General features: G+C 40.1%; 1 protein-coding gene across 8 annotated transcripts in view; it reads right to left on the bottom strand.

Annotated features, from left to right (window-relative positions):
* DTNB (dystrobrevin beta) overlaps positions 1 to 12,789 on the bottom strand; it is a 217,723-nt gene that overhangs the window by 71,436 nt on the left and 133,498 nt on the right. For all 8 annotated transcript variants that reach the window (XM_028099502.2, XM_088026349.1, XM_088026351.1 and 5 more), the window contains exon 10: positions 6,253 to 6,330. In XM_028099502.2, coding sequence (XP_027955303.1) covers positions 6,253 to 6,330 — 78 coding nt within the window. The remainder of the gene's footprint in view (positions 1 to 6,252; positions 6,331 to 12,789) is intronic.

Here is a 12,789-nt window from a genome sequence, read left to right on the forward strand (position 1 = left end):
GCCAGCAAACAGAAAACCAGTGGGTAAGTAACACAATCCACAATGGACCAAAAAGATCTTTCATTGGGAGTTTTCAAGTTGGAACAAAGAGAAGGTCAATCACCTCAGGGTAGTGAGCTTATGAAATATGAACACACAGGTGTCATGAATATATTCCCTGTCATGTGAAAGGTAGGTGTGTTAGGGAAGAAGCAGCTGACATACAACAGGGAGGAACAATGAGCATGAGCATAGTTGAGGGAGGTAGGGAAACACCTAAGTGAGTTAGAGCTCCCCTGGCTCTGGTCATCCCTGAAGACCAGCCACATACCACTCTGCTCTTCCCACAGTTTGGCTACAAAAACAAAAACCTTCAGGGGCACCTGGGTGGCTCGTGCGTTAAGCGTCTTGACTCTTAGTTCTGGCTCAGGTCGTGATCTCAGGGTCCTGAGACTGAGCACCTTGTCGGGCTCCACTCTCAAGGCAGAGTCTGCTTCTCTCCCTCTCCGTCTCCCTCTGCCCTTCCCCCTGCTTGCACGTACACTCTAAAATAAATTTAAAAAAAACCCCAAAACCTTCTTGTTTTCCCGAAGCTAATTCAAACTGAGCTTCTGTCACTTACGGCCAAGGGTTCTGCCTAAAAGAGAAACTGATACTAGAAGTGGAGAGTAACACTTAGAAGAACTAGCTGAGTCAAGCTGAGGTGTGGATGGTAGCAACACTCCATCCCAAGGAGGGAATACATCAATCTTTGCTACATGGCTACTGAGAAAAGCAACTGGTTAAACTGAAATCCCTAAGATCCTGGAACTTAGATCTTGTGCCCCTAATGGCCAGAGTTCCAGGCACCTTGGGAGGAATAACAGGATGGAGCAGGGATTTCCTGAAGTGTTCAGAATGATGTTGCAAGGGAGATAGGTTGTCTGAAAGCAGTTGTCTCAGCCCACTGAGGGTGAGATAATTAAGACAACTAGGGTCTTATGGGGGTTGTATTGTTCCAGAAAACCCAAACATAAACCTCAACACTTTGGCAGAGTGGGGTAGGGGCAGTTACCCAGTATGTAGACAATCTGTGGCTCTAAGTGCTTCCTGGACAGACTACCAGCCAGCTGTTCTGCATCCTCCTTTTCAGAGCCTTCTCATTTCTGGGGAGGGCTTTCTTCTGGGCTCCTCTTGCTGTCAGCTGAGGCTCTGGTCTTCTCCAATCCATAAATCAGTTTCCGGTCACCCATCTGCTCTGCTGCTTCCAAATTCTCATTGCTATTGTCTCCTCTTCCGTTTTTCTTTCTTCTTGTGAGTTTTTACTCAAGATAATCTCTTGGCTGTCATTTTGGTGGTGTTTCAAAAGGAAACATAGGCAAATGTGGCTCAATATGCCATGTTGTGTGTCACTTCCTTTCCCCACTATCCGAGTTACAATTCTCCTCCTTCCCGATCTATGCCTTCTATACTGGGTGCATAGCGCTCACAACTTATTATTTGCTTCAGGGTAGGATGGGCTAATGAGTCACAAAAAGACATACAGAGACCTGACCTGGATGAGTGGACACAGCCTAGGTATCTAGCACCCAGGGCTGTTATAGGAGGTGGAGAGACTCCTGGGAGATACGTGCACGCATTCACAGTTTTACATGGAATGCATTATGTGCGTCATGTGAAGGAAAGCCCTGTTGTTGGAAACGCAATGAGAAGGTGCGTAGGGCGTGTGTATGTACACACTTTTGCACACATTGGTGTACTGGGTAGCAAAACAGTGGTCTGCCAACAACCTTGTTATTTGTCTTTCCCATGGCCTCTCTCTTCTGTTCTTGACAGTATAACCTTCTTTTGGGGAAATGCTCCTCCCTCCGTCTTGATGATGTAGGTCTAATGGGTGTGGCCCATCACAGACACACAGACCGGCAGTAATACAGCCCAGGACAGCAGGAATCCTTCCTTGGAGTTTTCTAATCCAAGGTAGGAAAACACAACCTCTTGAGTGGCGACTCTGTGGCTGTGCACCTGAGGCCATCGGCAGTATTAGGAGAAGGTGGTTCACAGCAGCAGGGAATGGAGACGGCATTCTGAGAGTAACCAAGAGATGGAGAAGCTACAGGTGGGCATCCCGGCAGCTTTTCCATTGCTTTTGTGATCCATGAACACTTCTGCCCTTTGCTTCCTGCTTTTGCCTTTGTCTTTGTGGGGTTGTCCCTTTTTTTCCTTCTTGTTTTTTTTAACTAAGAACAGGTAACATGAGATCTACCCACTTAACACATTTTTAAGTGTACAGTGTAGTAGCCATTATGAACACAATGTTATAAAGCAGATCATTAAAACTTAAACTTTTTCATCTTGCTTAACTGGGTTTGTGCTTTTTGATGTTAAATTTTAATACCTGAAGTTAAAAAGAGTTGATACTAATATACATACCAAATGCACAAAGCAGAAGTTTGATACTGGAAGTCTTTGTTACTGCCATGGTTCTATGAAATGCCCAGAGAATTGTGAAAGTTTAAATATTCATAAAAAGTCATAAAGCAAAGGCTTTAGGAGATATTAAAAAAATTAAAAATATTGGCATCATTTACCATATTGGTCTGAAAGTACATTATGATTAGAAACAGTACAATAGTCCAGAGAATAATATCACCATCCTCATTCTGAACCCTGTGGAAGGAGAGCGACTGAAGCAAGCTTCGGAGGAATCAGGTAGAAGGGGGGGATTTTAAGTCTCTGTTTAAAAGTTTTGAAAGTTTTTTGTTGTTTGTTTTTAAGTGTATTGTTTTGGTTCTTTTGAAAGAGAGCAAATTTCCAGAAACTAATCATACTGAAGCAAAAAATGAAATTTCTACTCAATTATAGCAATTTCAATACAGGCATACTGAAAGAATATCATACAAAGCAAACCCCTACAGTGGACCCTCGCAGGAACATAATTCATAGTATCTCACATGACAGCCAGCATCTCTGAATTTAAGGTTTTCTTCTTTAAAAAGTAACTCTTAGGGTGCCTAGGTGGCTCAGTCATTAAGCATCTGCCTTCAGCTTGGGTCATGATCCAGGGGTCCTGGGATCGAGCCCCGTATCGGGCTCCCTGCTTGGCGGGAAGCCTGCTTCTCCCTCTCCCACACCCCCTGCTTGTGTCCCCTCTCTCACTGTCTCTCTCTCTGTCAAACAAATAAATAAAATCTTAAAAAAAAAAAAAGTAACTCTTGGGGTGCCTGGATGGCTCAGTTGGTTACGTGTCCAACTCTTGATTGTGGCTCAGACCATGATCTCAGAGTCCTGGGATCAAGCCCTGTGTCGGTCTCTGCATTCATCAGGGAGTGGGCTTGAGGATTCTCTCTCTCTCTCTCTCTCTCCCTCTTCTTCTGCCCTGAGGCCTGCTCATGCACATGCACCCACTCTCTTTCTAAAATAAATAAATCTTTAAAAAGTAAATAAATAAAAATAAAAAGTTAACTCATATTTGTGACAATCTTCTATTTGGACTAATACAGTATTTTTGACCCTTGTGGCTGTCACTATTTTTATACCCACTGCCTACTGAAAAGGTAGAAACTGTAGCTCTTAAATTTTTCTTGCATTTTTATTACTGTGCATGTTTTGTCTGATTCAGTGATTTATTTCTTATGCTGAGTTCTAAAGGAACTTTAATTCCCTTGAGGATTCTCTGCCCCAGCAGAGGAGGTTCTGTGATTGGGCTGATGTGCTGGGTTCCTAGCTTTCATCAGACTCTGGAGACACAGGTCTGACGACATTCAGAGGAGGAAAGAAAAACTGATGAGTCCTTAAGGAAGTATATAGAATACTAGCTCGGAAATTTACCAGGTTTGATAACTTGGGCCATGAAAAGCCAAATCTATGAATTATGCAATTAATGTCCACATGTTACATCATAATCTCATCCCAAATATAAATGAAATCTCCTAAAATTCTAAGGACTAAATCGTTAGGGTGGGACCATCTTGTTCTCATATGGCCTCTACTCCAGCAACTACTCTTCTCCATAAATGAAAGCGCCCAGTCTTCCGTTCTGGCCCGCTAAGGTCTTGGCTGCCTTTTTTTGCTGCTCAACCCCTATACAGTGTGACAACCACCTTGAGGATTGACCAACTCTACTAGACTTAGCTCAGCTAGAAAAAGGTACTAGCTAAACTGTTGACTTTAAAATAAAATCTTAATCCAGGCTATAGTATACCACCTGAAACAACTTTCAAAAGTGACTGACAACTGCCGCTGGCCACTTAATCCTAAGCCTGGGCTCAATACCACAACACCCAGCATAAAGGCTGGTCCTTTCACAGAAGCAGCAGTGATTATCATTGTTCCCGAGCCCCCTCTTTCAGTCTTCTCAAGCAAAAAACATTGTTCAGAAAGAGCTCCCCCCCCGCAATAGCCTCTGGCAGCTACATTCAGCTGCGGTCACTGAATGTCTGGGGCCTTGGTCACCAGGCACTTAGGGCCCTCAGGGACTCAAGTGACTCAGAGTGACAAAACTAGTAAATGAAGAGAACTCAGATGAAGTGACACCCTAATAGCTGGCTTTGCTAAGACTAATCTACCACATGCAAGCTGACTTGTTTCAATAATCCACCTTGGTTTCTTGGTTGTGAAATGGAAACATCCCTGGAGTTGATATTTAGATTCCAGGTCTGGATTTGAACACTAAGGGTGTTTTAATATAAAAAATTAAGGACTAAGGTCAGCAAGGGTTGCCGCAATATCTCAGTTGGTAGGAGAGGTTTAATTGTTCTGTATCCTTCCAGAAGCTCTCTGTTCTCCTTGAAAGGGTATTATTTGTAAGTTACCTCTTCGTACCCACTTGTTCTCTCATTAGTTTACTTCTTAAATAATGAAAACAGTATCTTAAATTCTCACATAACCCCACAAGGTAGACACTCTTATTGTCCCCATTCTATAAATTTAAAAAATGAAGATACGAATCTTGTTCAAGGTCAGGGGAGGGCCAGGATCCAAATGCCGATAGTCTGGCTCAAGTCTATGCTCTGGGCATCGATACCCCTCAACTCTGCCCAAAGGAAGCGGTGTGGCTGTTCCCTGAGGGTAGTGACTCAGGAAGGTGGAGGGCAAGCGCTCTTACCTGGTTGGTCTTGAGTCTCCTAGCGAGTAACACTGCATTATCAGGTCACTCTAATTTATTAAGTCCCTAACTCCTCTATTCCAGGGTAGTCTTACAGTGCACTCCTTAGCTTCCTTCCAAGCCTCTTTCCCAAACTTGCTTGATGGTAAGAATCACCTGGAATACTTATTGTTGAAGGTGTGGCTTCTCAGGATCTCAGGATCCACTGGGTTTGATGTTGTCCCAGAAGATTACATTTTTAACAACCGACCTAGATGATTCTTCCGAGTCTTCTCATCAGTCAAGTTTGGGAAACAGTGCTCCAGGAGTTTTAGCCAATGGGAACGAACACAGTTGATCTTAAGTATATTACATGTTAAGTCAAAGTATCATTAAGAAGATGACATTCCTATAGCTGAATTATCCAAAGCAATCAGTACATATGGCACAAAGTAGTTTTCTTCAGGAAGAACTTGGGGAGTCAGTTGGAATGTCTTTGTTGTTTTTTTTTTTCTTCTCTTTGGGTGATGACTGTTAGAAAGAATTCTTTAATGGCTATGCCCTTGAGGGAGTTCCTGCAATGCTCTGATTATGGTACAGCTCAAATCAAACAGAACGTAAGCCATTTTATAGAGTTCTTTTAAGTCCTAAGAGAATTTTGGAGAAGAGTAAATTAAATAAAGAGAAAGGAGTACACAGCTCTAGTTCCTTGTAGGACCCTAAAGGAAACTCCTTGTATAACTAAGAGAGAGACTCAGGCTTTCAACTTAAATGTTCATGAATCATATACAGAATGATTTAGGAGAATATCAGAGATTAATTCAATTCACACAGTCTAATCAGGAAGCAGAAACGATCTTTGACATTTAAAGAACACAAATGCAAAATTGTTGTAATTCATGATCATCAAAATACTGTTTAATGTTAAAAAAAAAAAAGATCTCAAAAGTGCCTCATCTGCTTTGACACTCTCTCTATTCACTGCTTATCACAAATGAAGAGCTTCCACCCCAGGCACCACTCACAAGCCGACTCCTTCGGTTGCTATATTTACAAGTTAGTAGGAAAAAAAGGAAGAAAAAAATTAGAAAATCATACTAAAAGACAGTTAAAGGAGAAGAAAGCAAGCCAATCCTTTACGTCCTATGGAATGCTCTGCTTCCCAGGCCAGGCCAACTCTGAGCAGTGACTGAGGCACAAACCCTACATACCTCTTGGTGGGGGTGGGCGCTCCGGAGGACGTGTGGCTCACCATGGTGTCATTCATATTAGTCAGCGGCCGAGGTGGACTGAAAGCAAAGACATTTACATTATATTAATAATTACCAACATGACCAGGGGAAACAAATGAAAGAGTGATAAGAGCAAAGGAACCAACTATCATTCCTCCTGATAAGCACAGTGGGAGCCAGGTGGGAATCGATACGTGCAGCCCAAGCAAACTCCACAGGAAGGGTTCTCGAGCTCAAAGCCAACGGGCCATAGAGCTGTGCTGTACCAGGAGGAGTGACCAATTCCACACACACTGCAACAGGGATTAACTCCGCTGGCTTTTGTTTCCTAGTTTAGGACACAAGTCTGAGCTCCTACTTAATTAATTTCTCTGCATTGTAGGTGTTTTCCAAGGTTATGAGACCTTTGATGTTTGTGGTATACAGGTCACAATAGCAACATGCATGTTTTTCCTGGTTTGGTTAGAGATCACTGTCTTCCCTCGGACTTAGTTCCCATATTTTTTCCAAAACAGACTGTTAAATACTAAATTCTTTTATTAGTCCTTTACCAGAACCTTAACAATTTTATACTGATCCTCTAATTAGAATGCTTCCTTTAATAACCTAATCCAAATTTAAATTTGAAGGTAAGTATTTTTAAAAACTTGTCTTTAGCGCTGATTTCTGGAGTCAAGGTCTATTGCTTCCTCTTGGAGAGTCTTAAATGAATGAATCCAAACTTACCAAAAGGGATCTATGATTTTGCCTTTCAGCCATCTTCAGCTCCTCTCCCTCCCCACCAAGTTCAGCTGCAAAGGGTTTCTGTCTTGCATTTGGAGCCACATGACTATTGCTAAATATTACTCCTGGGAAATCTTTCACTTCCTCTTCTAAATTGAAAGAAGTACTTTTCAGAGAAATTTGTCCATCAAAGCCAAAAAGTGAAGTAGAAAAGTCCTTCTCATATTTAGATGCTGGGAACTAGCTCCTGGTTTCTCCTTATATTTAAATGCTGAGTTAATTATATAAAGTGTTTTTGCAGAGGTTATACTTAGCAAGTTTTGGTGAATATTAAGGGACCAGAGTCTTTGCTATTTTGCAGGTTTTACAGTACACTCAAACAGAGACTCAAGGGAAAATTTTCAGGTAAAGCCAAGGAATCTAAAGGAAAGGTTAAGAAGGATGGATCAATCTATCTATCGAACTACCTGCGTAAATACCTACCTACCTACCTACCTCTGTACCTGTCTATATACACTCCTCCCTTTCTTTTAACTCAACTCCATTTCTGGGTAAGGAAATATTTTAAATGATCTTCCATTTAATGGAGAGGATCAAAGATGGAATGTAATTTGCAGGGAACAGATTTATGTCTCCTAATTTTTAAGCCACAGCACTATGTTTACTGTTACACATTCCTCCCTTTACGTGACAAGTCACAAAGACATTCAGAATTGAAATATGCCTTTCTAGGCGAGAATTTAATTCCACACTATTCATCTCCCTACCTATCTTCCAGGCAGGTATCCAATATTGCCCCCAAACTTTCAAGCCTATTAATGCCCGCGGCTGTGCTGCATTATAATCAATCGTTTTAGGCGGACTAATTAAAATGAATACAGAGATTAACTTAATTTTCATCCTAAATTTATATTTTTGCCTCTAGTCCTTTTAAATCAATTGTCCAAATGGAACAAGGAGACAATTCCTATGAGAGAAACAAATCCAACACCATAGCTTTTCATGCTTGAGGGCACCAGAAACATTCTGCTCCTGATAATAGAATGGGTTTTGCCTCTTTAATATATTGTTATTCGTAACCCATTTCCCAAATAAGATAAGGACACGCTCATGTTGCTTTCAGAACTAATGCAGTTACCTAGTATTTTTCAATATTGAAGATACTACTACATTCAATTTCCTGTCTGATATTCTCAGAGGAAAAATGACAATAGAAAAAAAAAACTTTTAAAAAATTTCTTACACATGGATCCATGTGATAAAATTTCATGATTTGTAGTATTTTGTTTGGTCTGATGCCACAAAAGTCATTAATAATCATCTCTATCTCTTGGCAGATATCATGCACAATTATCTTAGAGCACACATATCAAAGCCTTTTCTCTAATATTCAGAACCAGACAGTAATGATTACACTGTAAGTTGGAAGCTAATCATAACTCCCCCCAAAACTTCATAGCCTTTGTGAACTTCTAGCATGTTTTGCTAGAGAAATAGGTACTATGTGTTTGAGTTCCAAAATGAAAGACGTATTTGAAAACATAAAGGGGGTCTTTACTGTAGGATCTACCAAAGACCCACAATTCACTGTGAAAGCCAACAATTCAGACATGGTCTCAGAAGATATAAAATACCATAAATGACTTCTGGCTTAAATGACTTCTGTTTCATAGTTCCTGTAAGACAGCTGAAAGAATGCTTCCAGGTGTGAAGTAGACATTAATGGTACCAGTTACAGAAAGTTACAAAGCAGAATTGATCCAAGTTATCAGATCAGTTTTGGTAGTCTTCTTTAACATTCAAAACCTGTTGAATACCTTGAACAGGTCACCAGATGTTCTATATTGTCCTTTGATGAAGATCTCAGCAAGGTATCTTTAGACACTAATGAGTTCTGTGATACCCAAATGACCACCAACTGTCACTTGGTACAAATTCGGAAGGTTCCTTCTTTGTTCATTAAGACATGCCGATTTTTTGATAAGATAGAAGCAAATGGATGATACAAATAGAAGTAATCTGCTAGGCAGAAGAGGTAGGTATAAAAAGAAGACTTGGAGAGAATTTTTAAAATCTTAATCAAAAGGAAAGAAGCATTCTTACTGGGTGCCTACTCATAAAAGATAAGTAAGACTATTTTCACCTCAATAACCTAATCATATATTGATGAAGACAGATATATAAACAAATTATCACTATGCAAAGTAGTGAGAGCAGCAACACAAGTACAAAGTGTTGAGTCCAGTGAAGAGCAGTGACTCCTGCCTGGAGGAAGGAGGGGCAAGAGTAGTCAGGGTGAGCTAACATTGAGGAGAGAGATTCCCAGCTACAGAAAAAAAGTTAAGGGCACCCTAGATGGACAAAGTGATATGGAAAAAGGGACTGAAACCCAAAAGTACGTGGCATATTTGGGGCTAACTTAGCTGGCGGGACGCAAAGGCACTTGAAGGGGAGTAGCTGAAAATGCCTCTGGAAAAGTAGAGTAGGGCCAGGATGTGAATGAAGCCTGTTCTACCATAAGCTAAGAAGTTTGGACTTTATACTAGAAGCAGTGGGGGAAGCACAGAACACTTTCAAGTCAAAGGATGATGTACCTATGGTTGGGCTTTGAAAAGATAACCTGAGAAGCTTGTAAATCATTGGTTTTAATCAAAGGTGTGCATAGGAATCATCTTGGAAGCTTTCTGTAAAACAAGGTACCCAAGGTCTACCCTCAATTTAGTGAACCTAAATCTTGAGGGGAAAGAGGACTTTTTCTAATGCTTACCCCATTTAAAAATCATTTATGTACAGTGGATTGGGAAGAAGGATGGAATGGAAGCTGGGAGACCAATTAAGAGGTTATAACAATTGTCCAGGTCAGGGATTACAAGGGTGGACAGTGGGAAAGAGAGAAAAGAAAAAATACTGCTCAGGTAAAAAAGATAAGGTAGGGGCACCTGGGTGGCTCAGTCGTTAAGCGTCTGCCTTCGGCTCAGGTCATGGTCCCGGGGTCCTGGGATCGAGCCCCACATCGGGCTCCCTGCTCGGCGGGAAGCCTGCTTCTCCCTCTCCCACCCCCCCTGCTTGTGTTCCTGCTGTCGCTATCTCTCTCTCTCTGTGTCAAATAAAAAAATGAATAAAATCTTAAAAAAAAAAAGATAAGGTAGAAGAACTGAGTCAGGTACGTGATATCTAGAAAGCAGCTGGAAGAAGGAAAATAGGAACCCAGGTGAGATAATCAAGTTTGAAAATAATTGAGCATCATCATTTAAATTGTAGCTATTCATTTGAGTATTCTGATCACTATAAAGGTGTATTTTGATTTACTGTTTTCAAATAGAGCAGGATAGGTTTGCAGAAATATCCAGTAAGAGGGTGGCTTAGAGAACAGGTAAAGAGCTTCTAGTTACTGGTGAGATACACCTCTTACTATAAAGTAAAAATTTCATTTACAGGTACAAGTCATTTTCACATTACTTCCCCTATGACCAGACCACTCCATTCTGGCGGATGCTCTGGAATGTGCACTAACTTGAAATTAAAATTGCTACAGAATCTCTCTTAAGGTTTTGAAAGCTAGGAATAGATGATAAATAATTCATCACGCATTTAAAATCTTACAGGACAAATTATATATAACTGTATATTTCTTTTTTCACTTATCAACTATTTGTTCTCTACAAAGGGGGTGGTATGGTGCTAGCTGCTGGGGATAAAAATGAAAAAGATAAAAACTTAAGTCCTATGAGGAAGAAAAATTATTTACAATAAAAATAATTACAATATAATGCAATAAGTATTTAATAGAAGTAAGAAAAATTGCAACATGCCATGGGAAAATATTGAGATCACCTTACCACATAAAGAAAAATGTATTTCCAGGGTGTTAAAGAGCTAAATGTAAATGTTAAATTATATAAATTAGAAAAAATCATATGGGTCTATGGATAGAGAGGAGTTGCTAAGCTTCCTCTCTCGCTGTCTCTCTCTGTCAAATAAATAAAATCTTTAAAAAAAAATTCTTAAAAATAAATAAATAAATAAATAAAAATAATGATCATGTTTTTTAAAAAGGTAATCCTTAGTGCTGGAGAGGATTTTCTGACATAGCTCGTTAATTTACTACGTAAGAGTGAAAGTATGAAGTTAAGCAAAATTTCTAGAGGGCAATTTGGCAACACGTCCATCAAAGATCTTTAAAAATGTTCATTTTGGGGCGCCTGGGTGGCTCAGTCATTAAGCATCTGCCTTCGGCTCAGGCCATGATCCCAGGATCCTGGGATCGAGCCCCGCATTGGGCTCCCTACTCTGCCGGAAAGCCTGCTTCTCCCTCTCCCACTTCCCCTGCTTGTGTTCCCTCTCTCGCTGTTTCTCTCTGTCAGATAAATAAGTAAAATCTTTAAAAAATAAATAAATAAAATAAAAAAATAAAAATGTTCATTTTGACTCAGCAATTCCCTAAGAATCTATATTCCAAGGAATTAATCAGAAATGCAAAGACAGGTTTGTATTTTAAAATATTTATGGAAATATTACTTACAGTAAGATAATTCTGGAAGAAACTTAACTGTTCAAATACGAGGGAAAGGAAAAGTAAGCCCTACTACATTCATAATTATAGGATATTATGCTGTCATTAAAATATAATGCTTATTAAGACTTTCCAAATGCCTACCATGTAAGCAGTAAACAAGAAGGGCAAGATAGCCCTAATAACAGCTAACAATTACTGAATGTTTGATGCATACCTGTCAGACACCGTGTTTAAAGCCTTAAATATATTATTTATTTTATCCTCACAGTAACCCTGTAAAGTAAAATAAAATTATACATACACACACCATGGTCTCAGCTAAATAATATAATAATATAACAGTAATGTAATATTATAATAAGTGTAAAGCAAAGTATCTGAAGGAAATATGTCAAAATGTCAAGAGAAGTGTAATTATGGGTAACTTTTTCCTGTCTATTTACACTTTCCTGTATTTCCCCAAATTCTCCAGTTAAATTTTTCCTGATTTTCAGAGAAAAAGATGCTTAATGTAAAAAAAAAAAAATGTATAAAGTAGGTAAAAAAAAAAAAAAGACAAAAACAAAAGGGGTGCCTGGATGGCTGAGTCACTTAAGGATCCAACTCTTGATTTTGGCTCAGGTCAAGATCTCGGGGTGTAGGATGGAGCTCCACATCGGGCTTCTTGCTGGGCGTGGAGGCTGCTTGAGATTCTCTCCCTTCCTCTCCCTTCCTTTCCCTCTGTCCCTCCCCTTCCCTCCAGGGGGCGGGGAGGGGCACAAAAAAAAGACAAAAAGGAAAAATAGAAGCTATAACACCACGGAGTCAAATTCTCTAAAGTGTACTGTTATCCTTAAGAAAGCAAACTGAAGGAAAGTGTTTAACCAACTGAAGTCTGTTAGTAGACAAAAGACCTTCAAATGATTTAAGTAGATACATAATTGCACAACCCCCCAACATCCTTACCACCACAATCCTTCAAAAGAAAGTCAAGAAAACATATTAGATCAGGCTACCTTAGGGGCGCCTGGGTGGCTCAGTTGGTTAAGTGACTGCCTTTGGCTCAGGTCATGATCCTGGAGTCCCAGGATCGAGTCCCGCATCGGGCTCCCTGCTCAGTGGGGAGTCTGCTTCTCCCTCTGACCCTCCCATGTGCTCTCTCTCCCTCATTCTCTCTCTCTCTCTCAAATAAGTAAATAAAATCTTAAAAAAAAAAAAAAAAAGCTTAGATCAGGCTACCTTATTTCCTCTACCAGACTATAAGAAATTTGTGTGTGTGAGTGTTTTAATCATTGTAT

Source organism: Eumetopias jubatus, unplaced genomic scaffold (assembly GCF_037043125.1).
Source record: "Eumetopias jubatus isolate StellerSeaLion01/CBP00866 unplaced genomic scaffold, mEumJub1_p1.0 scaffold_9, whole genome shotgun sequence".
Classification (NCBI taxonomy): domain Eukaryota; kingdom Metazoa; phylum Chordata; class Mammalia; order Carnivora; family Otariidae; genus Eumetopias; species Eumetopias jubatus.